This window comes from Varanus komodoensis, unplaced genomic scaffold (assembly GCF_004798865.1).
Source record: "Varanus komodoensis strain SLA01 unplaced genomic scaffold, ASM479886v1 scaffold7_1, whole genome shotgun sequence".
Classification (NCBI taxonomy): domain Eukaryota; kingdom Metazoa; phylum Chordata; class Lepidosauria; order Squamata; family Varanidae; genus Varanus; species Varanus komodoensis.
The window spans coordinates 12,592,671-12,619,119 of NW_025336479.1; the positions used below are offsets into that span (position 1 = coordinate 12,592,671).

Below are 26,449 nucleotides of genomic sequence, written 5' to 3' on the forward strand. Positions count from 1 at the left end.
GCCCATATTTCCAAGTGCCAGTACTATATTTATATTCAATTTAGGCATTTGTGAAATATCTCTAGACACCAATCTACAAAGATATTTTATCACTTCTAGGCATCACTGTATTTGCCAATTAATAACTTCTTTGGGTACTTACTATTATCTACAGGCATTAATTTGGATTTTGACCAATTAATATAATTAATCAAAAAATTGCCAAAGACATCAATTAATCTTATTAATTTCAGTATAAAAATAATAAATAGCAACAAATCATCTCTGTATAAAGCCATTTTATACTTCATGCACAAATTTGGAAATATCTCTGTTCTGCCTAAATGCAAATGCCTGAGGTTCCAAGCATGAACCAGATATTAAAGAGATGAAGGACATCCCTGCTATGTACCACTTCCCAAACTAAGAACTCTTAAAAGAATTAAATTTGTCAACACTAGTGACTCAGGAAAGAGATATAACATTTTAATTCATTTTAAATTTTTAATGGCAATCCAAATTTTCCCAAAGTCATAGACACACACTGTCAATATAATTTGTCAGTTGCTTTCTTACCATCATAAAATAATCACAGATGAATCTGTTCCTTTAGAAATCAGAGCAATCCGGTTTACTGTAAATTATGCATTATCTGCTCCCCATCTCTGGTAAATGAATCCCACTTGATCAGGATGGATTAATGTATGTGTCACATACTGAAGTCTATTAGCCAAAAAATAGTTATTAATATTTTAGCAGTCAGATTATTTAAGGAAATTACTGGAATTACAGGAATTGCAGAATTACAGTTTGTATAGCTGGCATGGTTAGGCATAAGTGGCATATAAAAAAAGAAAATTCCCAATTCAAAAGACTTAAGATAAAAGCAGAAAAGTCCAGGAGTCACACTTTGCACTGGATGAGCATGAGCCTCTGAGTTTGGAGGCATACACTTATCTCCATAGTTTTATGCCTTTAGCCTCTTTCTTCCACAGAGAATCTGAAAGTAGTTCCTTTTGTTGCAAGTCCAGCTGTGGAAGACCAAACTCCAAAAAGAAAATGTCAGATTCCTGGCTCATTAGTTCCTTGCCCTTCTTACATGCTCCAGAATAAAATATTTGAAACTGTAAATTTATATCCTTTGGGTTGTGGGTTTATGTATAATGATTACCTTTGATCAACTGGAAAAATGTAATTTTTATCATTTCTGCCAAAATGCCAGGCTTTTGCCAGGCTTTTCTCAACTTTCCCAAGACCTCTGACATGGAGAAGTCAACACAAATTCTGCTTTAGATGAATGAAGTCTGTGCAATTCATGTTTAGAATGTTGTAGTTTTGATGAGGTCTTGGAAGGGACAGGCTACAAACTGACAATAAGAATGTCACTGTTTTAGCCAATATTGCTCCCTGGATAACTATAAGTTTCTTTTTATAATAAGCAAATGCAGTAACCTTTCCTCTCATATAAGCCTGCAAGGCCTTCCATTCAATAGCACAAGACCTGGTGGTACCTTCATTAACAAGTTCAGACGCCATCTGTGTTTTCAAATGATCATCATTATGCAATGAAGCATTTGTGTGTGATGTGCCGGAAAGTTTGATTGACTTGGGCAATTGGACTAGAGTATGTTGTGAGACAGTAATTATATCAGTTTTGAATGCTGTCATGCATTGGAATAGTGGAGAAGAGATAGAGAAATAGTCAAACATACATTTTGATGCACAGCCAAAAGGGTATAATTCCAGCCTGTAAGATCCAACATATACCATGCATCATTTAAAAACTCATACACATAGGCTTTCAATGTTGAATAGATTATAGACTGAAAATGTCAAGGGTTTAATTACTTTTGCCTAAAACCTGGTCCAGAATCTTGTTTAAATTTCTATCCATTATCAAATGATCATCATAATAGACAAATGACCAAAGCATCCATGAAGCATAATAGGTGAATTCACATTAGAGCCATAAACATTAACCATATCAATTACCATATTTGTACATTTAACTGCCAAACTGAGAAAACTTCTGTCTGAATAACTTTTACTGGTGCTTGTTAGATAGGCATGTGACCACACCTTTAACTTTCTTAGAACTACCACCAACATAAAAATCTCGTACCCAATCTTTGCAAAGTATGTCTTCCCCCAAAAACTGCATTTTCTATAAGAGAGCAACACCATTTTGAGCTTCTTAAATCTCAACATGATTCACTTTCATTTGTTGGGAGCATCCAGGTCCCTACCATTACAAGTAATAATATTAAAGGACTCCGTAGTACTCTGATTACAAATAGCCAACCAAGAGAAGAATACAGGGAAGTCCTTTAAAGAACACTATCTAGGCAGCCAAAGCAAAGGTTAGAGTTCCAGCTCTGACTTCAGAAATGCACTGAGAAACTCTGAATATGAAGTGTTTCCTCTCCACCCTCATAGCTGGGATGGCTCTTTCCATGCTGGCTGCAGCACTGAGGATGAACACAGTCCTTGGAACCTATGTTGGGTGGACAGGGAGGGGAGGAGTGAGACTCTGTCATAGTAGAATGCATCCAGGTGACATCTCAACCTTTGCTCCCTGTGAGCAGGCCCGAAACACTTAACCAAAATTGGCCACCTAAATCTTTTGTAGGGTAGGAGGAGCACAGAGTCCGTCCGTCCGTCTTTCGTCTTCCTTCCTTCCTTCCTTCCTTCCTTCCTTCCTTCCTTCCTTCCTTCCTTTCTTTCTTTCTTTCGAACTTTTGTATGCCGTTCCTCATGCATGGCATTCCCTTTGCCTCCACACTCCCTCTATCCTCAGTTGGATGCTTGTAATCCTCTGCATTCAGAGGGTTATGGGCACCCCCATCAGATTGCACCTTTATTTATATGCAGCATCTCATTCTTGACACTCCATTTACAAGATAAGCAGAGCATCACAGAAGTCACACACACACTGTAGGAATGTGAAATAGCCCAAGATTCCTTCTCTTACAGTCCAAAGTATCCCTTCCCCACAGAACAAGCCCCCAAAATAAATTGGTTGATAAGCTTTATATTAAAAGGGAAGATGAAAAGAAAAATAATCCAAAAAGCAACCTACCACATCTGAACTCCTTCAGTAAAAATTTTAAAAATACCACAAAAAAATTAGAAATAGCCGAAAGGTCATTAAAGGGAAAAAAAGTCTTAGGGAAAAAATCCTTCCAAGCTTGCAGGCAGAAGCATATCCTGCCTTCACTGCCTTCCCCTGCAAACAGCAACTGCAAATCAAGACTAGTTTGGGCCCAAATCTCCAGGATGTAAACATATGCACACATATATTTGTATATAATAGGTATATATGTATCTATCTATGCCATTCCCTTTCTGAAATGTAAATGTCTCAAACTCAGTCAATAATAGAAAAAGAAAGGGAGATTTCCATGTTAACAGAGAGAGAGAGACCTTAAAGCTTCAAAACCTTGGACAGTTTCAGCCTTCCTCTGCCTTAGCAATTGGATTCATGCCATGGAGATAATCTTCTGCCACTGCTGGTGTTTTGAACATTAACATTTTCAGACCGGATTCCATTCTTAAACAGAAGACAGCAGTAAAATGAATCAAATACTGCAGATTCCTATCCCATTCTAATTATCAAGATTTAGTGAAAGAACACTGTTTTTCTGATATAACACTTTAAAAGAAAACTTTGAAAATTTCACAATAAATGGACAAGGTTTTGTTCAACATGAGGGAAGAGAGCTAGGATTTGGTGTGTCTGCTTGATACCAAAATGATAGTCCTTGGACAAATTCAGTAACTGACACAAAAAGACTCCATAACTGCTGTTGGTTGACTCTGCTTAGCCCATTCACACATTCCATATTCATATGTTCCAATTATTATATTCCAACAATTTGTAGATTACAGTGGTATCATTCACTTTCCAGCTAATTTATCTTAGCCTTCAGGACAAGGTTAGATCTATGCAAAGCAAACAAGTTTCAGAAGCCTCAGGTTTATCTTCCAGCTGTGCAACTCTAGCTTCCAAAAGATTCGACCTTCCTGTCACTCCATCAACAGATTCCTCTAACATTATTGTAGAGGGTTTAATTCTTTTTAATTCTCCATCTTTAACTCTAAATAGTATCATTGCATTTCTCACACTTTCTTCATCCAGCAAAGCCTTCACTGTCCCAGTGGTAGAAGGTGGGAGAAGTCAGCACCACTTTCCACATTGTAACTTTCCTTGCCACGATTAGGCCAAACACAGAAACCAAACCACATTTGGTTAGTAAGGATGAAGAAAATAGTTTTTTATAAGTGAGAGTTAGAAAATTAGACCATTACTGGGGTAATGAGGTGGAGAATGAAGGGGTATAGTAAAATGCAACCAGCTACACATTTATCTTAACAAGGAGATGAGGCATGGTCTAGATGGCCTCTGAAGTCCCATAGTTTGGAATCCGTGACCTCCTATCATTGCCCCACCATCTTGCTTTCCTTTCTCTGTGGTTGGGAATTGAGCTGCATATTAAACCAGGTTCTGAACTGCAGTGAACACATTTAAAAAAAAGCCTGCTTTAACACTATCACCACCATTAATATTGAAAAGAGAGGGGAAAAGAAGAAGAAAAACAAAACAAAACAGGAGGAGAATTGGTGGGCATTTATTTCCCAGAATGAAGCTTTTGTGAAATAAAAGCATGATTTATCAATTACATGAAAAAGTGTTTAGGTTTTAAGAAATATCCCAGCTTGTGATTTTGCTGTTGGGATTTTACTGAAGTGTTATTAAAAGGTGTCTTGGCAATTTTTAAAAGTGTTGCCCTGAAGAAATATTTTTATGTTGAAACCTTCTGCTGATTATTTAATTTCAGAAAAGTTTTCTTTCACAAGGATAAAGCATTATTTCTCCAATCAGATTCCATGCCCCATATGATTGTTTTGAAATGTAAACAAGATGAAACAAGTTTTGACATGTAAACAAAAAGCAAAATGGTTTGTTACTGATCTGCTGTGTCTTGTGTAGTGTGTGTAAGCTATAGACGGTATGCTGAGCTCAGCGATTGTGTAGTGAACCTAGTGTCAAATCCATTGAGCATGATCTGGTCCCTGGGTTGCTAGGACATTTGACGGGACCCTGAAATTGAACAGTGAAGGGCAAATCAGACACTGTCTGTACCAGCCTTGTACATGCAAGGTGCATACAGGCAGGGCATCCATTTTCCAGCAAGCTGCATGGCACCCATGCATAGCTTACACGGAATCTTAGTCTCTGTAAGGGAAATGCTAGGAATCACAGTGCATGCCCAGATAACACAGACGAAATGGAGGGAAGAGGGGTGTTTGTGTGCAATATCCACACCACAAGTCCCTTTTCCACCCTAATGCCATAGTGATGACTAACTGAGGAATCTGTAGCTGTGCTTACTTTCGCTTTCAGGGAGCAAAACATGGGCTGCCATTTGCCTTGGAGTTGACTGGCCTAGAGTATGGCTGGTTACCCCTCAATTCATATTTGTATGGCCAACATAAAATATAAGAATTATATTGTGTAACTGCTATGGTATTAAAACATCCACAAAGCAAGAACAAAAATTTATGTTTTCTTTTCATAAGGGTTTTACCCAGCTAATGTTTTGGCCACCCAGCTTCTCGTTGATTGTCTGAGTTGTGGTTTTCTGTCTAAACATATTCTATAGTTAAACTTACCTTTTTTGTCACATCTTGTCTACCTGCCCTTGCCTAGTTTAATGCCATCCTTAGTCTAATTCCAACCTTTTCTTCTAGAAGAAGTGATCTTGGCTGAAGATGACATAGAAGGAGAGCCTCATCACCCCTTCGATGGTAAGCCATCATCTTCAACAAAGCGTATAAAGTGTGCAAATGGGTGAGACTCTGAGCTTGCGGTCCTGGTGGTGTGCCGACTTGATCTACAACTAAGGACTGTACAGAGATAATTCAATTTAAGCATCATTGTTTTAAATGCCACAAACATGGAAAGTAATAGCTACTAATCAAATCTGGGCTCCTCCCAGCAGGGATAGTATTGTCAGAAAGTAGTAGATGTGGAGGGTGCTACAAGAGTATGGTCAAGTGGATAAGATGTTGAACTTGGAGCCCTGGATTCAAATCCTGGCTCAGCCATGAGGCCAGTGGCAAATGTAAACATGTATTTTTAAATCCACGGTGAAGCAACAATAGGGGAAGGCATTGTGCATGACAGAAACAACAAAAAAGAAAAGGCAAAATCTTGAGTGCTTGTTAGAGATGTTTATCATGCCCAACATGTTTCAGAAAGTCATTGTTCCTTTGTCAGGGTCTGCTGATCTTTTAGATGTTTTGATAAGAAAATCTACTATTTACTTACTCCAAATACAGTCTTTGCATCCTGCAAGATTCCAGATACATGTTTATCCTCAGAAACATACAAAATAAACTTTGCAGGCAGGAAAACTGTTTACGTGTGTGTGTGTGTGTGTGTGTGTGTGCATGCATGCATGCGTGTGTGCATGCACGCGCACGCGTGTGTAGTGTATAAAAAGGTAAAGGTTTCCCCTTGACATTAAGTCCAGTGATTTAGAATGAGAAATAATATATAGAGAAAGGGTTAAAGCTTCCTCTCTCTCCCTTGTCTTCTCTAAATTGCCCCTCCCAAAGCTGCTTTTTTGGTAAACAAAGGGGGTATCTGTAGTATTATTTTAATGCTTATGTATAACATCTAGGATTGGCCTCAGTGAGTGACTCTGACTAGTTCCTATTGGAGTGGACTGGGTATCTAAAGAACATTTGTCTATGAGCTTCCACTTTCCACCAACTAAGTGAATGGGGAAGAGTATTACTCGCAGAGTGTGTAGCCTGTATCAGTGTCTTTGCTCAGTGAATACTTTTCTTTTGAACTAATGAATCTGATCAAGGGACTTGAGGATAATGTCTGTTTTCCTTGCCATGTTCCTATTGTTGGAGCTCTCCGGAGGGCCACAATCAAGAAGAGCAAGACAGACCTGCTGAACCCAGAGGAAGCAGATGACCCGCTGGCTGACATCTCCTCAGTGGGTATGTGTGGGGAGATGTGCAGAAACACAGAAACAGACCAAGTCAGAAGGGGTCTCCCGGGCCATCTAGTCTGACCCTCGGCTCCAGCTGGCTCCGCTTATGTCATGTCCACCATGTGCATGTCCAGCCTATCCTTGAACTTCCTCACTGATGGGCCTTCAACCACCTCTCGTGGAACCTCATTCCATACCCCATGGGTCCTAACTGTCTGGAAGTACTTGAACTGAACCAACTGAACCTTGGTTCCCTGAGCTTTGCTCCACTGGAAGGCATCCTGCCCTCCTCCACAGGGGAAAACAGGTCATGATGCACCTCTGCGTGACACCCCCTCACATACCTGTATGTCATTAACTGTCCCCTCTGAGTCTCCTCTTCTCATGGCTGAAAAGACCCAGTTCCCTCAGTCTCTCCTTGTATGGCTTCCCTTGCACACCAGCCACCATGCTAGTGGCCCTTCACTGCACCGATTCCAACCTTGCTACATCCCTCGTGTAATGAGGGACCCAGAACTGAACACAGTACTCCAGCTGCAGGCGCCCCAGAGCTATAAGGAAGTCACTGGATGTGATTCCCCCATGCTCATAAAAAGCAAATTAGATTCCCCCACAAGCAGGCTCAGTAATAGTAGCAGACTGCAGTCAGTGTATATTTTGGCACATACAAGTGCTACCATTCTGCTCAAGTCCCGATCTTGTTTTTAGTTCTGTTCTTTGTAACAGGAACAATTACTGTGATCACTGACATTCTTGATTGCAAGCAGAGAAAACAAAATGTATTGTCAGCAGTGTGTCTCCCCCCGCCACACACACGCTTTGTGTCTTTCTTGTACTTAAGATGATAATACATAGGAAACTGATTTATACTGAGTCAGACCCTTGGTCCATCTGTCCCAATATTATTAACAATGTCTGGCAGCAGCTCTCTAGGATTTCAGGTAGTTTTACTAGCCATACCTAGTGATTCTGAAGAGAGAAAATGGAACCTGCTCATGTGAAGCATATGCTCTACGACTGGGTTACAGAATGGACAGCAGGGAGTGAACAATATGCCATCATACAGCTTCTTGTGCAGGGCAAACTAACTTAATGAATGCCACTCCTGCTGGAAGCAGATAACTAGACCAAGAAGATCTGCTTTCATGCTTCAGAAGTGTTCTCTGGATGTCACCAATGCCAGACCTTTAGTGCAGGGGTCCGCTGTGCAGCAGCCATGAAGGGATCTCGAAAAAGAAACTTATGGACACACACAAAACTATTTCCACCTTTTTGTCAGTGTACTTCTATGGATTTGAATAGATCCATACATATGCTGCTTTTTAGCAATTACTGTATATATAGATTTCAACAAAAGTGGACCAAATATCCATTTGACGTTATTGCCTATATGCCACCTGTTGGAATAGTGAAGTGTTGTAAGGTCTTCATACACCACATTATAGGAACATTCATCCTTCCAGTGTCATAATATCAGTTTTCTAGGTGTCAAAGGTGCACCAAAAATCCACTTCGGCCGAACATTTTTTAATTCTGATAAACCAGGTAAATGATTTAAAGGAACATGTACACCAATGAATATGAAAGATTCCAGTACAAAATGTATTTGTATAATAACCTTTTCCTAAAAAGAAGCAACAACTGGATATTACCAAAATATATCTTTAAAAGAAGTATTCACTATATTGAACTGCCAGTAATTAGCCAAATTAGATAATCTCTTACATGAGATGTTACAGTGTCCATATATATGAAACAAATGTTTTTGCTAAATAAGATGCAGCCTACAGTCTATTGGGTCTAGATATAATCACTAAACATCAAAGTGATGATCCATTGATGAGGTGTGATGTTGTTGTATGTACAACAGTTTCTTAAATTGCTAAATGGGTCCATGGGTCCAAAACCCTGGAGAACCCTGATTAAGTGAGCTACAAAACAGAGCTTGCCAGTTCTTTTCAAGACCACTACAGGTAATGAGGCCACACCTGGTGAAAGGTGATGAGGCTCAAGTATGTTTCTGCCTATCAGGGCTCCAAAAGGAATTTACTGCTGATGAAATAGATTTCACAGGATTCAAGATTTGGCTAGGGTGCTTCAGGTGGTGCAGTCATTGTCAGAGATACTGCGTTGATCTAGCTTGGAATAATCTGTGCTTTTAAAGACCTTGCTGATCTTAAGCTTTGTATTTCCTTGGCAGGTTCACCCTTTGCTCGAGCCAGCATCAAAAGTGCCAAGCTGGAAAACGCCACTTTCTTTCACAAAAAGGAGCGGAGGTTGCGTTTCTATATCCGTCGAATTGTCAAAACTCAGGCCTTTTACTGGACAGTCCTCAGTCTGGTAGCTCTCAACACATTGTGTGTTGCTATAGTACACTACAACCAGCCAGATTGGCTATCTGACTTCCTCTGTGAGTACCAGCCCTGCTACACCTTGACCTTAGGAGGGAAATCAGGGAAGTTCTTTCCATTTCTGCTTTTCCTTTGGTTTGGCCATAAAGGTTTATAGAAAGTATAGCTGATCACAAGATAGTGATATTGAATTAATGAAGGGATGATGGTGAAGTAAGCTGTCCCTTACCCATCAGCATCTGCAATAACCAGCAGTTACTGAATGTTGTTGTTGGAGGTTTTAAAATTTTGTTTACTTGAAAGAACCTTTTGCATATACCCAAGTTCCTTTTTCTTCAGAAGGTATACTTTGATGATCTAAGCATTTATATCCCTTCTAGGTCATCCATTGCCACTTACATCCTTCTTTCATCTTTTTGTAATTCAGATTTTAGGCATTTCCCCATCTTCTTTTTTCCCTTTCAATAGGATGTTCTCCTCTCTCCCGTTTTTAAAGTTTTCATGTTTTCAGCCTCTTTCAGAATATTGCAGAGTGTCATAGAAATTATTGGAAAGAGATATGAACCTGAATGATTGTTGGTAAAGCAGCAGATTGTAAGAGTTCAAATTTCTTCCTTTTTCCCTTGATGCTAGAAGGAGGAGAAAAGATTGGTTATATTTAAACCAGACTGCATCTGACTCATCTGATCATCTCATTTTCTTTCCCAAGTGGCCAGGATGGGACAAGGGCAGTAGGGACCACTAGCAAATACAGGTTTGTTGTGGTATAATAGGCCCATAGAAGCTACCGAGTGGAAACTGGCCTGGTTCCCATTGAGTGGTAAACCTGTGTCAGGACTGAACCACTTCAGATTCCAGGTAGAGGCTCAAAATTCAAATGTCCCAGCTGGAATGGAAAAGCCATTTTTCCATTGACTTCTACCTACCATACTTGTTTGCTTCTACCTTTAAGCCTTTTCTGTGAAATTGCCAACCTTTGTTTACATGTTTTCTATGAAGAATCCAGATGAACTCATTGCCAGATAGTTGCATTCTGGAGTTTCCTGTGTTGACTTCCATTTTTCCAGACTTGTTTTTTGGAAATGCATACATACATATATGAATTAACATCATCCTCAGTTGCCACACTAGTCTGTCCAGTATGGTGCCTTTAATGAAGTGCTTCCTCCTTGAATTTTGTGCCTTCTTTAGTGCTTCCTATTCATAGTGGTTGGTGATGTATTTCCCCCTTAATTAGTCATGGTCCATTCCCCACTTGAATGGAATGGTGAGGACAGCAGAGAAGTTATACAATTTCTTCCCATAATTTCCTTTCTATAAAAGAAAGAAAATATAAAATAAAGGGGAAGCTGTGGTTAAACAGAAGCTGACTGATTAAGACAGGGAAAGTTCATAATTAATCCTCCAGCCACCTGAATAGGTTGAAATAAAAGGGGCAAAAGCTGTTGGAGGGAAGCTTTGAATTAAAGTTGCAGAGTAAGCATTATAGAAGGATCTTAGTAAAGGAGAATTGCTGGGTAATATGACACTTTATTCAGTACTGGGTGGAACCTGTTTGATTCTGCTTCTTGCAGATTGTGAAAAAGTAATGCTCAGCAACACTAAAAGTCATCAGCGTGGAAGCAGCCCATGCTAACTTGCTATTTACAGAACTATTCCTGTTGTTTTTCTCCCTCCCTCTCAATTCAATCTTAGTTGAAGAAAATTCTCCTTGTCCCATGTCTCTCTTTGCATTCTGAAGAAATATAGCCCAATTATAGACCATGCAATGTAGTCATAAGGTTATATGAGTCCCTGGATTATATTTTCAGTCCTGGTCCACTGTTTTTAGGCTATTTGTACCATCAACTCTGCTGTGGATATTTTTTTTTCTTGGTTTTTGTTCCAGGATTCTTTACCTGCACTGAGTTAGAATAGCACCACCAGCCTCTTTCTGTATTTCAGCACTAGGGCAGGTGATAATTGCTGGTGTCACTTCCCTCATAGAGAAGAAAACCCTGGTTTCCTAAATGGAAGGAAATTAGAGACTAGGGGAATGTTAAGGTCCTGTTTGTCAAGGAAACTGTATTTGCCCCTGACAGGTATAGCATTTTCTCAAGACATCTGCTGAGTGGAAGCGTTCTGCCTTTTTCACAAACCTTCCCTGCAAAACATTCTTTATTGATCAAAAAGTTTTCCAGAGGTACAAACACTCAGAATGAGTCTCTGAGCATGCACAGAGCCATTTGTTGAACCCAATCTAGTATTCACCTCCAAGAACTTTCCTTATACGCATGCCTAGGCCCCTTCCCTTTGTGAGGGGCCTTCTGAAACAATCAAGTCTCCTCTCTGTACAGCAATCCTCTAAATGGGTCATCCTCCTCTGCTGATGCCACATCATGGCCTCAAGAGCTGTACCTGCGTTGTCTGTCTTTGAGAAGCTCCCCTGTTCCAAGCCCCTCCTGTTAACTGTACATTTTGGTTATTCTCAGAGGCTGCCTGCCCATATGGAGGGCCTGGCCTTGAGATAAGTGTTTCCACTTCTCCCATCTCAGTGTGTGGAACTGGCCTCCATTTCAAGGCCCCCTCCTCTTTCTCCGAAGTCCAGCCCATGTGGCCCTGAGGATGTAGGCATCAAGAGCAACTGTTTTTCTTGCTTCCAACCCCTACAAAGATAATATTCTGTCTTATATAGTGCCCTGTTTATTATTTATTATGCTAATAAATAATTATGCTGAAGTGTCTAATGAGGGGTGGTTTTGTGGCATGAAAATTAAGAGGGAGGCATAGATTTGTCTGACCAATACTTCTCTCTCTGTTTTTGTTTGTCTGTTTGTTTGTTTCAGACTATGCAGAATTCATTTTCTTAGGGCTCTTTATGTCCGAAATGTTTATAAAAATGTATGGGCTTGGAACGCGGCCTTACTTTCACTCATCCTTCAACTGCTTCGACTGTGCTGTAAGTTTTCCAGTATGGCTGAGCTCCATTCTTTCCTGTGCTACAGCTACTCTCATAGATCATATACTCAGCTACATATTCCCAATGGAGGGTACCAGCATTCAGCAAAGTCAACTGCCTAATGAGCACCTGTGTTCTACATGTCATAGGGAAGTGCCCCATACGCACACAGCACAAGCTTTGCTGGGATGACTAAAACTTCCTCACCATGTAGGCCCCCTAAAATAAGATCCTGGTAGTTCTTCATAAATGCAAGCTACTGACACTGCTGAGGTTGGTCTCATTGCTGGCCTGCTGCTTGAATTTGGGCCATTTGTTTCAAATAGTAAAAGTGCATTTGTTTTCTTATCTGTATGATTGGAGACTGTATCGTGCAACTAAGATGAGTTATACATCAGATATGTTCTTGCAATGAAGCTAGACGTGCCCTGTCCCCTCTCAAAGCTTGAGCTGAAACAAGTTCAACCCTACAAACCAAGATATTAGATTGAGTTGGAGAACCATGTAGGGTCTGAAGGCTAAATTGCCCAGTGGCAGGGCAGCTGCCAAAGGAAGTGAAGCCGTATCTCCTTCACTTCACTCTCTTGTATGCACACTCTTCCCAGACTTCCAAACATTCATCCACCGATTCTCTTTCTCTTGCTCTCTCATACACCCCCCCATTCTCACATTACATTCAGATGAACCTTCATCCTGTCCACAAACACTGTTCTTTTTCACATGTGTGCACACATGCATGCACACACCCACACACTATGCTCTTTTGTGTGCACATGCATGCTCACATCCACACACATACATATACCATACACACATATGTATCATCTCTCTCTCTCCCCACCACCCTTCCCCCTCTCTCACCCACACACACACACACTCCATTTGTGCACACACGAACATCACATTCTTGCTCACACACATCCTTCAGCTGAGCAAGAGGAGGAACATTTTCCTCCTCATTGTGGTTTAAAGCTCCTTACCCAGCGTGTCACAATAGGAATGGAGCTGATCCACACTATTCAGCTGAGAACAAGAGAGGGACTGGTCTGGCTTTGCTGCTCACTGATCTTTCCTCATCAGGGAAAGTCAGTTGCAGCAGAACCTTGAGCCGGTGCCTCAAAAGGTGGCTTGAGGTTCATACTCACTCAGGAGCTGGCTTTACCTGTGCCTTACCTTCCCATATCCGAGGAGGCAAGGACTGAGCAAAACCAAGTTCTCCAGGTGCTGACTCAGTCCAAAGCCAGCTTCATTCCTCCCTTGTCTTCGCTAACTGGGGAGAGAGGAGTGAAGACCTGCCCTCAGCTGCTGCCATCAAAATGGAAGTGTCTTCAGGTCGCAGCTCACAGCCCCTCTCCCTTTTCTAAGGCAGCAAGACTTGGGAGAAGGGCTTTGGAGAAAGGGACAGGCCTTCTCTGAAGCCCTCACAGAATGGTAGGCTTAATTTGATCCACAGATCAAAGAATTCCCATCTATGCATTAAAAGATTTAACTAAGACCAACTTCAACATCTTTCTTTTTTAAAATCATTATCTCAGGATCATAGCCAATGTCAAGATGTTGTCTACCTGGCTTAGGTTTTGACCTTGTTAGCTTGGAGATCCTAAACCTATTGTGGAATGAGCAGATTCGGCGTGCTTTTGTGTAGCAGCTGCAGAACAGATTGCATTTGCAGCATGCTTATGAGCTGGTTAGGGTTACTACATATTTTTGGTTCTGGGGACTTTTATAGACCACTGTAGTTTCATGTTGTTCTTATTTTTCAAATGTTGATCTGGGGTATAGGAAGCATTCTTATGCTAGGTCAGACTGTTTAGTTATTCAACTTTGTATTGACCACTTTGGCTAAAGGTGTTTCTTCAGGGTCTCAGCTTTCCATTACCTGGTACCTAATTCCTTTAGTTAGACACTCCGAAGAGTGAACCTGAGATCTATTCCTCCCAAAGATTTTATTGTGCCACTGAACTATTGTCCCTATCCATATAGCCTCTGTAATAGGAATTATAGAGCTAGCTGCCTTGCCTTGGTTTTTTGGCAGGTCATCATTGGGAGCATCTTTGAGGTGATCTGGGCTGTGGTAAAGCCTGGCACCTCCTTTGGGATCAGCGTCTTACGAGCTCTCAGGTTACTGCGCATTTTCAAAGTTACGAAGTAAGTTGTCTTGCAAACAACACTGCAAAAATACATGTGCATGAATACATGTGCTGGACTGTGGAGTGTGTTACTTATGTGTCCCCTTAAGTGTGCTTATTTGGGCAAAGGTATATGTATGTGCATGTTTGTACATAGTGCATAAGAGTTTGTACATTATATGCCTTTATATGCTATTAAAAAGAAGCCTGCAGAGTTTGCCTCATGATCATATTTTGAAACTGTCAAAAACAAAGAATAATTTGGAAACAATTAAAATGGCACAAATCAACTTATGAAGCTTTCTCTAGCCCCCTGAGCAACATTTTACACATATTTTTAGCAAGATCTGCAGGATATTCCTTCCAAGCAGTAAGGCCCACTAAATCCAGAGGAGAAGGCATTTGATTGGGGGATGGAGCAGAGGGGGCTAGAAGCAAAAATCAAACAAGTGAAACAAAAAATGTTTTTAAGGGTTTGCTTCATCCTGTCTAAAGAAGAATCTGCAGAACTTCAGCAGTATGAGTTAAATACTATTGGAGTGTAGCTTGCTTAAAGAAAAAGCGAAAAAGAAGGCTTAAAGAAGCCATCTGTATATCAGTAGATCATTGCCTTGTAATGTCTGGGACAATAAACATGAGTTTCTATGTGCCTTTTTGTGGGGAAATGGGACCACAAATTATCATTCCCTATTAAAAATGGGCTCTAAAAGCACTCTAAATATATTGTTCTTGAGTTGTCCACTGTCTTTTCTCTTCCATGGTCCCTTTTTCCTCATTAGGATTCATCAAATAAAAATGGTGTGGATGAAGGCTTTGGCAGCAATTCACTCTTGTGTATCTCTTGCCTTAGGAAGCTTAAGTGAATTGTGGGCAGCAGAAAGAGATGCGAATATCATTAGCAGCTTCAGTTACTTAGTTCTTACTTGTCTCTCTTGCATCCCTAACCAAAAGCATTTGCGCTAGTTAGCCAGAAAGAGGGTGGGGTTTAAAGTTGCCTGAAATAGAATTTGAGATGTCATTAACTTGTAACGGGTAGGCTAGAGATACTGAAGAGCTTTTAAATCCAATGCAGCGGCAATCAACTTATGGCTCTCCGGATGATTTAGCTTAAAACTCCCATCAGCTAAAGCCACTGGTAAGGGTTGATGAGAATTGTAGGCTAAAACTTCTGAAAGACTTTAAGTTCAAGGAGGCTAAAGTAGAGTGTGCATGTTCAGTGAGAGAGGGATGCTTCCATTGTTAGATGTTACAATATGAATGTCAACAATTCTGTGTTGACAAATTAGGTTTGCTTTGTGCAAATAATGCTGGAACTATAAAGTTCTTAGCTTGAAATTTGTGCAAATAATTTGAACAGTTTTGCAGAAGCCGCCCCTTCCCCAATTCTACGCAGTTTTGGTCATAGGGTCAGAAATGTGTCAAAGTCTGTTGAACTCACACAAAATGAGTTTTCCAGTGTCACACATCCTTAATCTAAGTTGATACTGGAGTATTTCATTTGTAATAAAACTATATTTCATGTATATACAAGTTTAATGGGTGTTTACATTTGTGTCATTTTAATTATTATTTTTAGTTTGATAAGGTGTGATTATAGCTTATTATAAAAATTACAGCTTTAGAGTTTTGTTAGAACTAGCACCTGATTTTCCAAAGCGATTAGAGCAAAGTATGGATCAGTTAAGGCTGAGGCTTTAAAAAAACTATGCATTAAAATGTATGGGGAGAAGGAAGTGGTCAAGAGAACAAAGTGACATCTCCTTGTTGCCACAACCAAAGAAACCTGGGATGGAAGATCATTTAGTGTTGTTTGAGATGGCAGTGATGAATATATTTCTCTGTCTGTCAAAGACAACTGCCTAATGGGAATAAATACATAATAATAATGGAACAGATCAGCCCCAAATTGACAGACAGTTGGTACAGTTCGGAAGATCAATGCCTTGGCCCTTTCTCGTCCCTCTATGAAATTCCAGGTTCAAATTTCCACTCCTTCCTAATGTCTATTTAGTCAAGTTGGGGCAGTTTTTCTTATTCAGACTGACTAGATAATTGGATGGTGTGGGTATTGTCCTGAGTTACTTGGAAGAAGGGTAGCATAAAAAAATTAAAATATTCACCAGACTATTACTAGTTATTGCCACTTTCTATAGTAAGAATGGTGATTTAAGATAAAAGGAATGTCGATTCTTGTTTACTTTTTTGTTTTAAACCTTGGAAATGAAGGACAAACATTTCATTTTGTGACATACATCCACAGTGCCAAGGACATAAATTGTTATATTATGATACTTTCTGCAAATGACCGAAATTGTTGGTATCAACCGTAACTAGCTAAATGATAGTCTTGCATCCTTGACAGCTTCCACCAGGCATGAATGGACATTCCATTTCTGTCATGGAAATGAATGTTCTGTCCTCTAAAATGAACGTGTTTGCACTCTGATGTATAGCCCTAGAAGACAGACTTTACCTGCCTTACTCACATGTGGATACCCTTGGCAGGTACTGGGCTTCCCTACGAAACCTAGTCGTATCTCTGCTGAACTCCATGAAGTCCATCATCAGCCTCCTGTTCCTCCTGTTCCTCTTCATAGTCGTCTTTGCCCTTTTGGGAATGCAACTCTTCGGGGGCCAGTGAGTAATAGGAAAAGGGGAGATGTTGACCTTCTTTTCCACATATTTTATGTGAAAACAAATAACAATACTACTCTATTTAACCATGATTTACCAAACTGGGAACAAGGCTTGTACCTATATGCTCCTTTCTAGTGCTTGCCTTTTCTCTTCCCCATTTCTGTCCTACTTCAGTGTTGATGTCACAGCTTGTTAATATTGCCATAGCTTGTCATGCTTTCTAATGAAGAACAGACCAGGAAGTTGTGAGTTAAATATTGCTTACGAAGAAGGAAGCATATCCAATCAAGTTTAGAACTTTGTTTAAAATCCTGCCTTGATAGTAATGCTTAAATCATAATTTCCTGATTCCTATCTCAGGAAACTGGGTTATCAGTTCAAGATATAAGCACTGAACCTAGATGCACAAAGCAAGAGGTGGGAATGCACAGGCAATAAAGATTGTTCCCAGACTGATAAGCAGTGCATCAGACCAGGATCATGGTGTCTGAACTGAATCCTCTGCTTGGGCATTGCTCCATCATCACATCACATTTCTGGAGTAGCCAAGGGCTAAGGTAGATGGATGCTGCTATTTGCAGGGATGTAGAATTGTTGTGTATACTCACAACACAGCAAGGATATTTGCCTTCTTCCAAGAATGCTCCTATTCATAAACTTTTAGACTGGCAATGTTGCATAAGTGGCCAGGATGCTGTTACTCCTGTCTGCTTTCTTCTGGGTCCCTATTGCTAGACATAATAATCTCTGTCCACAGCCACAATGTTTTTGCTATTCTTGGAAAGGTTGTGATTCCCCTCATCCCTCTTCCTCTTTCACACACACATTATTTGCCCCATACATCTATCTTCAAACAATGCCATGTACTTTTCTGGTTCCTACATTACTTCAGGTAGAACAAATTAAGACTGAATGGTGATGGAAGATAGAAATCAAGTTGAAGTTGTTTTGGAGCTGTGACTAACATGTCTGTTCCTGTTGGATTGGTGTTTTTCCTGTACAGGTTCAATTTTGATGATGGAACCCCTCCAACCAATTTTGACACTTTCCCAGCAGCAATAATGACAGTATTTCAGGTATGAACGGGAGCGGGAAGAAGGCTGCATTTTGTGCCTTGTTCATCTTTCTGTCCTTGGCATGTATCCCATGTGGGATGACCACATGAGTTAATCTGTTGATATGGCCGAGGAGTCCAGATAGCACCTGGCCACTGTCTTTTCTTCTAGTTGCCACCATTTCCTAACCTGTTTAAGGTGTACACAGATGGGCTTTCAAATAGAAAGAACAGAGAAAGAGATTTTGTATTCACAAAATCTGGTGGCTTACTTTTGGAGGGGTTGATGGATTTTAGGGTTTTTTACTGTGGCAGATGGAGCAGACTTTCATAAGTGTACTTTGGCTGCTATACATTGGGTTGTGGTTGCATACTGAAGCTAAGGTAGCTACTTAGGATTGGGCTATCAATTTTTTACAGTGAGACTGAAGGAAGTGTACGTATTGACTGAATATGTGCATCATAATAGTCCACCATGGGTTCATTTACCTGTGATGGCTGTATATTTTGCCAGGCACCACAGAAGTCATTTTTGCATGGTGCCAATGGGGACTCTTCTTTTGTTGTTGTTAGTTGTGAAGTCGTGTCTGACCCATCATGACCCCATGAACGTTCCTCCTGGCCTTCCTGTCCTCCACCATCCCCCAGAGTCCACCCAAGCTCACACCAACTGCTTCAGTGACTCCATCCAGCCACCTCATCCTCTGCTGTCCCCTTCTTCTTTTGGCATCTATTGTGCCCAGCATTAGGCTCTTCTCCAGTGAGTCCTTCCTTCTCATTAGGTGGCCAAAGTATTTGAGTTTCATCTTCAGTATCTGGCCTTCTAAAGAGCAGTCAGGGTTGATCTCCTCTAAGACTGACTGGTTTGATCTTCTTGCAGTCCAAGGGACTCTCAGGAGTCTCCTGTAGCACCACAATTCAAAGGCCTCAGTCCTTCGGCATTCAACCTTCCTTATGGTCCAACTTTCACAGCCATACATTGCAAATGGGAAAATCATAGCCTTGATTATACACACTTTTGTTGGCAGGGTGATGTCTCTGCTTTTTAGTATGCTGTCTAGATTTGCCATAGCTTTCCTCCCCAGGAGCAAGCATCTTTTAATTTCTTTGCTGCAGTCCCCATCTGCGGTGATCTTGGACCCAGGAAAATAAAATCTGTCACTACCTCCATTTCTTCCCCATCTTTTTGCCAGGAAGTGATAGGACCAGATGCCATGATCTTAGTTTCTTAATGTTGAGTTTCAAGCCAACTTTTGCACTCGCTTCCTTCACCACCATCAAGAGGCTCTTTAGTTCCTCTTCACTTTCTGCCATTAGAGTGGTATCATCTGCATATCTGAGGTTGTTGATATTTCTCCTGGCAATCTTAATTCCAACTTGTGATTCATCTAGCCCTGCCTTTCTCATGATGTACTCTGCATATAAGTTAAATAGGCAGGGTGACAGTATACAGCCTTGCCGAACTCCTTTCTCAATTTTGAACCAATCAATAAGTTCTCACTGTTGCTTCTTGACCCACATATAGGTTTCTCAAGAGACAAATAAGATGCTCTGGTACTCCCATCTCTAAGAATTTGCCACAATTTGTTGTGATCCACACATACAAAGGCTTTAGCATAGTCAATGAAGCAGAAGTACTATATTTTTTGCTCTATAAAACGCACGTTTCCCCCCTCAAAAGTAAGGGGAAATGTCTGTGCGTCTTATAGAGCAAATATGTGTGTGCAGTAAGTCTGTCAGATGTGCAGCCCATGGGGAAGTGATGGGGAATGTGCCTGTGATTATGTGCCCATTTGATTCAGAATATTTTTTTCTTGTTTTCCTTCTCTAAAAACTAGGTGCGTCTTATGGTCAGGCGCATCTTATAGAGTGAAAAATACGGTAGATGTTTTTCTGGAACTCCCTAGCTTTCTCCATGATCCAGTGTATGTTGGCAATTTGATCTCCAGTTCCTCTGCCTCTTCGAAATCCTGCCTCTACTTCTGGTAGTTCTCGATCCACATACTGCTGGAGCCTAGCTTGCAGGATTTTGAGCATAACTTTGCTAGCATGTGAAATGAGTGCAATGGTGCAGTAGTTTGAACATTCTTTGGCATTGCCCTTCTTTGGAATTGGAATGTAAACTGACCTTTTCCAGTCCTGTGGCCACTGTTGAGTTTTCCAAATTTGCTGGCATACTGAGTGTAGCACTTTTACGTCATCGTCTTTTAGGATTTTGAATAGCTCAGCTGGAATATTGTTGCCTCCACTAGCTTTGTTGTTGCTCAGACTTCCTAACGCCCATTTGACTTCACATTCCAGGATGTCTGGCTCGAGATCAGTGACCACCCCATCATAGTTATCAGGGACGTTAAGCTCTTTCTTGTATAGTTCTTCTGTATAATCTTGCCACCTCTTCTTAATTTCTTCTGCCTCTGTTAGGTCCCTGTCATTTTGGTCCTTTATCATGCCCATCTTTGCATGAAATGTTCCATTCATATCTCCAATTTTCTTGAAGAGATCTCTGGTCCTCCCTATTGTTTTCTTCTATTTCTTTGCACTGTTCATTTAAGCAGGCATTCTTATCTCTTCTAGCTATTCTCTGGAATTCTGCATTCAGTTGGGTGTATCTTTCTTTTTCTCCCTTGCCTTTCACTTCCATTCTTTCCTCAGCTATTTGTAAAGTTTCCTCAGACAGCCATTTTGCTTTCTTGCATTTCTTTTTCTTTGGGATGGTTTTAGTTGCTACCTCTTGTACAATGTTGCGAACCTCTGTCCATACTTCTTCAGGCACTCTGTCTATCAGATCTAATTCCTTAAATCTATTTGTCACCTCTACTGTATATTCATCAGGAATATGATTTAGGTCATACCTGAGTGGCTTAGTGCTTTTCCCTACTTTCTTCAATTTAAGCCTAAATTTTGCAACCAGAAGCTCATGATCTGAGCCACAGTCAGCTCCTGGTCTACTTTTTACTGACTATAGAGCTTCTCCATCTTTGGCTGCAGAACACATAGTCAACCTGATTTCTGTGTTGACCGTCTGGTGATGTCCATGTGTAGAGTCGACTCTTGGGTTGTTGGAAAAGAGTGTTTGCTATGACCATCGTATTCTCTTGACAAAATTCTACCAGCCTGTGCCCTGCTTCATTTTGTACTCCAAGGCCAAACTTGCCTGTTATTCCGGTTATCTTTTGGCTTCCTACTTTAGCATTCCAATCCCCCATGATGATAAAGACACCATTTTTTTGGTGTTAATTCTAGAAGGTGTTGTAGGCCTTCATAGAACCGGTCAACTTCAGCCTCTTCAGCACCAGTAGTTGCAGCATAGACTTGGACTACTGTGATGTTGAATGGTTTGTCTTGGATTCGAACAGAGATCATTCTGTCATTTTGGAGATTGTATCCCAGTACTGCCTTTCCTACTCTTTTATTGACTATGAAGGCTACTCCATTTCTTCTGAGGGAGGCCTACAGTAGTATACTTGATTATCTTCTGAATTAAATTCACCCATTCTGGTCCATTTTAGTTCACTGATTCCTAAGATGTCGATGTTCAGTCTTGTCATCTCTTGTTTGACCATGTCCAGCTTGCCTTGATTCATAGATCTCACATTCCAGGTTCCTATGGAGAATAGCTCTTTACAGTATCTGACTCTCCTTTCACCACCAGATACATCTGCAACTGAGTGTCCTTTCAGCTTTGACCCAGTCGCTTCATTCTTTCTGGCGCTACTAGTACTAGCCTCTGCTCTTCCCCAGTAGCATATTGGACACCTTCCAACCTGAGGGGCTCATCTTCCGGCATCATATCTTTTTGCCTTTTGGTACTGTCCATGGCGTTTTCATGGCAAGGATACTGGAGTGGGTTGCCATTTCCTTCTGCAGTGGATCACATTTTGTCAGAGCTCTCTGCTATGACCTGTCCATCTTGGGTGGCCCTGCACAGCATAGCTCATAGGTTCATTGAGCTACACAAGCACCTTCACCACGACAAGGCAGTGATCCATGAAGGGCGTGGGAACTCTTCTTGCCATGTCATAAAGCCCAGGAAGCAGGGGTTGTTTGAGGGTCAGACAATATTCAAATAACCCTAAAACAAGCCATGGGTTATTTGAGGGATGTCTGTCTCTCATACTGTGGTGATAATATATCACTATTATATTATAGTTGGGCACAGGTTTCATCATAAGAAGAGCTTTGTTTTAAACCCAGGAACCCTTTCTTACTGTGTGCACCTCTTTTAGAGACTTCCTTGCCCTACCTTCTCTACCCTATGTAAGGGAAAATCAAGCAAGCAAGAGTTCCTGGATTCCTTTTAGTTTAAACCTCTTAATGTGTATTTCTTATGTCTTGGTCTATGAAAATGCATTCCAGAAGTATGGTTAATAAATTTAACTGTAAGGAATACATTTCTGTGTAACAGACCATGACATGAAACACTAATCAGTATTATAGCACAGGATGCAGTACAGGATGCACTACTTCCTGACATGATATTACATTAGTAGATAGGTTCCATTGATAGCTACTTTGACATTGACAGATGCTTCAGTCTGGATGTTCTTGCTTAGAGAAAGCATGATGTCTGCTGGTTGATCAGTACTGAACCCCTTGTTCAACCTAACAAGGGCTGAGAAATCGATCAGTTTCATTTCTGGAATTCCAAGTGATATGTTGAGTATTTCAGATCTTGACTGGTGAAGACTGGAACGAGGTGATGTATCATGGTATCCAATCTCAGGGCGGTGTCGATACAGGAATGATGTTCTCAATCTATTTCATTGTACTGACCTTGTTCGGTAACTGTATCCTTTATTGAGAAATATATTGTTTTGATATGCTTAAGGAATTAGGATAGTGAAATCTGAGGAGGGAGGTAATAGCTGATGGTTTCAACATCAGGTGTCTAGAAGCGAGGATGCCTTGGTGATCCTTCCACCTTGATTGTTTCTGTGTTGTATGGCTGGAGCAAATCTTTCCTGTTTCACTTTAACCAGTGTAGGGATAGATTGGCTTCCTTTCTAAACAAAAGCAGACATTCCACTCCATCTGTATTCAAGACCCAGAGATGACAGATGAGTTGATACTTCTTTTGTGAAGATGCTAGCTTACTGCAAACTAGCCCAGTCCCATTTCTAAGTATTGAAATTACAGTAATATAAAACATTCCTTCTGAAGATAGTTCTGGAAGAAGATGAACCTACCAGTACTGAAAGAGGCATTAATCTTGGGTGACTACACCTTGAGCAGGTTCACATGACATGACAAGCCATAGTGATTTCTTGTGTGGGATGGTTTGCCAAGGTTGTATGAACCCTGTCATAGTATTTCAACATAGTATGCTTGGGTTTTAGGAACCATGATAAGAAACAATGGTCTGTTCTATGATTTCCATGCAGCACCCTGGTTTGTCTGATCGTCCAAACCTGACATCATGGTTTCCAGGGTCCTGGTATGCAGCTGGCACAGAGTCCACTGGAAAGAGTGGCAGCTGCTGCAGGAATTACTCTAGTCATCCAGCATGTGATTGAATTTAAGGCACAGTGGCTGAAGGGTTACATGCCAACAGTGGGAGGACAGAGCAAGGAGGGTGGAAACCATGCTAGTATAGAAACGATAATCTATCTGGCACATCCAGGCAGAAAAACACACACCATGGAAATTGCACAGGATTGCTTGTCAGAATATGTGGACCTAGCCATTATGTTAATTGCATAGCATGAGCTAAGTATATGCACTTGAAATTAAGTCCAAAAGGTCCTGAATTAGATCAGAACTAGTACACACCGAGAGGAGAAAATTAAATCACCTTTCCATTTGCTTTCTGAAATACTACCCCATCACTGCATGGGAATTTTTTTAAAGGAAAAAAGCCTTCATTAATTCTAATAGAAACTTATTTTCTTTTTTTAAAATCTCTGTGTGGATGTTTGAGAAATGTTGGGAAGCAGATGGCAAGGAAACAAATTCTGCATAGCTATAAATCAAGCTAGCACGTTGAGTCACCTTTGCTAAGTAAGAAAGGTGCAGGCCTGCAGCTGGATGAGTAACTACCTGTGGAAACAGAGCAGGGAGTTGCTCTTGATGGCCTTTTAGGGCCCTTCCAACTCCTGTTCTATTCTGTCCTGTCCTGTCCTATATTATTTTCATGGTGTGCATTGGATTCACAAGTATATATTGCCCAGAGAGAGCGTCAGCTGTTGAGTAGTAAAGAAATAAATACTCTCCATTTTAAAAAAGGAAGATACTCAGCTACATGCTGCACAATTTTCATAATGTGTAATTTGATCCTAAATCTAGGCTTTCTTAAGTAAGCCTTACAAGTTGTCATTTGCCATCTGATTAATTATTGGGGAAAGCCACTGCATTGTAGAATTGGACCTGATTCTTTCAAAATACAGCTTTCCAAGTTTGAAATCATGGCTCTGAAGGTGAGCTAGAAGAGAAAGGATTGTATTGCACTTACTGAATGCCAAGCAGGTGGAGAGGACCAGACAACCTCTGGTTCATGGGGGAAGATGGTTCAAAGAGGATCAGAGAGGGAGGGGTGTGAGTTCATCAATCCAGTTGTTTGTTGTCAAGTCAAAAAAAAAAAAATGGACCAATTAAGTGATGTCTGGTGTTGCCACTGTCTGGGCCACAAGCAGCATTAACCTCTCTGAGGATGGACCCAGCCCCTTTTGGAGGGCAAGGGAGGGGTTTAGTTTGGAATCCACTTCTGATGTGAGCAAAAGCTAACTCTACCAGAGAGATCACTACTTTGATAGATGCTAGTTGTTAACAACTTTATTACCACCTATTCTAAATTACAAAGCTAGCCCTGAGTGGCCAGCCTAGGTCAGTAAAGGGCTGTATTTATTGCATTGATCAGGGGAAGAGGGGAGAGACTTGGCCATGACAGATCTGAAGGAGCGCCTCTTCCCTTACATGCCCTCACACCCCTTACGATCTGCGGGAGAGGCTTTGCTCCAGGAGCCCTCTTTAAAGGAGATAAAAAGAGCAACGACCCGGAGCAGGGCCTTCTCTGCGGTGGCACCCAGGTTATGGAAAGCACTCCCTGGAGAGGTGTGTCTGGTGCTGAGTCTATATTCTTTTCGGTGCCAGGTTAAAACCTTTTTATTTAATGGATATTTTAAAAAATAATTTTATCATTAACAGTCGCTTTTTTGTTTTTATTTTTATATAATTTTACTGTATTTGTTACTGTTTTATTGTTTTAATTCTACATTGTAAGCCGTCCCGAGATGCCAAGGCATGTGGGGATGGCATATAAAAGTTTTAAATAAATAAGTAAGTAAGTAACTCTTCCAATAGTCAACTGCAGTTGGATGGAAGCTGCTTTTGTCTTTGCCTTGACACCCTGCACTCAGACACTTTGCTCAATGTGTTCTTGGCTATCGCTGTGGATAATCTGGCCAATGCGCAGGAGCTTACCAAGGTGGGACTGCTTCTCCACAGTGGGGCATGGTGGGGTACCTGCTTATTCAGTGTGATTTTTCAGAGAGTAAAGGAAAGATGGGGGACTATATCCACAGAAAAGAACCATAAGTGAATGGTTTTCCAGTCAGAGCTAGAGCTGTCCTGGTGGATGTTGGGCCCATGAGGTTGCTTATAGCTCCGTACCAAGACAAGGACACCCTGCGGGTGGTTGTTCTCCTCATACTGTAGCTGCATTTTAGGTGGATATGGACTATCTGTGCTGAACTGGCAGCTGCAATGCCCTGAAAGCAGCATGGGGATTTAGAAAGTGCCACTGCTAATTGCTGCCTCTCCAAGGGTCAGCATGGATTATCTGATCCCAACCCAGCAACCCAGGTGCTAAATCCCCATGCTTCCTGTAGGTATTTTCCCCCTCACTGTCAGTTTAGCCTTACATTTGTTGGGCAGAAGCTGCTCTCCAGATGCATCATAATATTCCCTTTTTGTGCCTGGAAGGAGCATTTTTGCCTCCCTCTTTCATGAATGTTTTTTTTTTTCACTCTGCCCTTGGCCCTCTTCTGATGAACAGAGAGGAAATTCAGCCCCTTTCCTCATTGGAGAAGGAATCACAGGACAATTAGGAACAAATCCATTATTGTCCTAGTCTCAGTACTTGCTGCCATTGGCCTTCCCCATGAACAGGAAGTGTTCAGAGAAATGGGCGCAAAGTGCTGCTTTATGGTGTTGGGGAATGGGCAGCAGTGTTTAACAGAAGGATTCAGGATGGTGGCAACTCCTCTATAATGTCTGGGTTTCACAGGATGAACAAGAAGAAGAAGAAGCAGCCAACCAGAAGCTTGCCCTCCAGAAGGCAAAGGAAGTAGCAGAAGTAAGCCCTTTGTCTGCAGCCAACATGTCAATAGCAGTGTAAGTTGATTGATTGACCTTTG

General features: G+C 41.0%; 1 protein-coding gene across 1 annotated transcript in view; it reads left to right on the plus strand.

The window, feature by feature from the left end:
• The window catches only part of CACNA1A (calcium voltage-gated channel subunit alpha1 A), a 220,110-nt gene that overhangs the window by 82,590 nt on the left and 111,071 nt on the right, over positions 1 to 26,449 (plus strand). Inside the window, exons 9-19 of the mRNA XM_044454096.1 lie at positions 5,731 to 5,787; positions 6,622 to 6,624; positions 6,907 to 6,996; positions 9,190 to 9,399; positions 12,166 to 12,278; positions 14,314 to 14,426; positions 16,913 to 17,044; positions 18,048 to 18,120; positions 22,768 to 22,885; positions 25,451 to 25,518; positions 26,320 to 26,426. Of these exons, the coding sequence (XP_044310031.1) occupies positions 5,731 to 5,787; positions 6,622 to 6,624; positions 6,907 to 6,996; positions 9,190 to 9,399; positions 12,166 to 12,278; positions 14,314 to 14,426; positions 16,913 to 17,044; positions 18,048 to 18,120; positions 22,768 to 22,885; positions 25,451 to 25,518; positions 26,320 to 26,426 (1,084 nt within the window). The remainder of the gene's footprint in view (positions 1 to 5,730; positions 5,788 to 6,621; positions 6,625 to 6,906; positions 6,997 to 9,189; positions 9,400 to 12,165; positions 12,279 to 14,313; positions 14,427 to 16,912; positions 17,045 to 18,047; positions 18,121 to 22,767; positions 22,886 to 25,450; positions 25,519 to 26,319; positions 26,427 to 26,449) is intronic.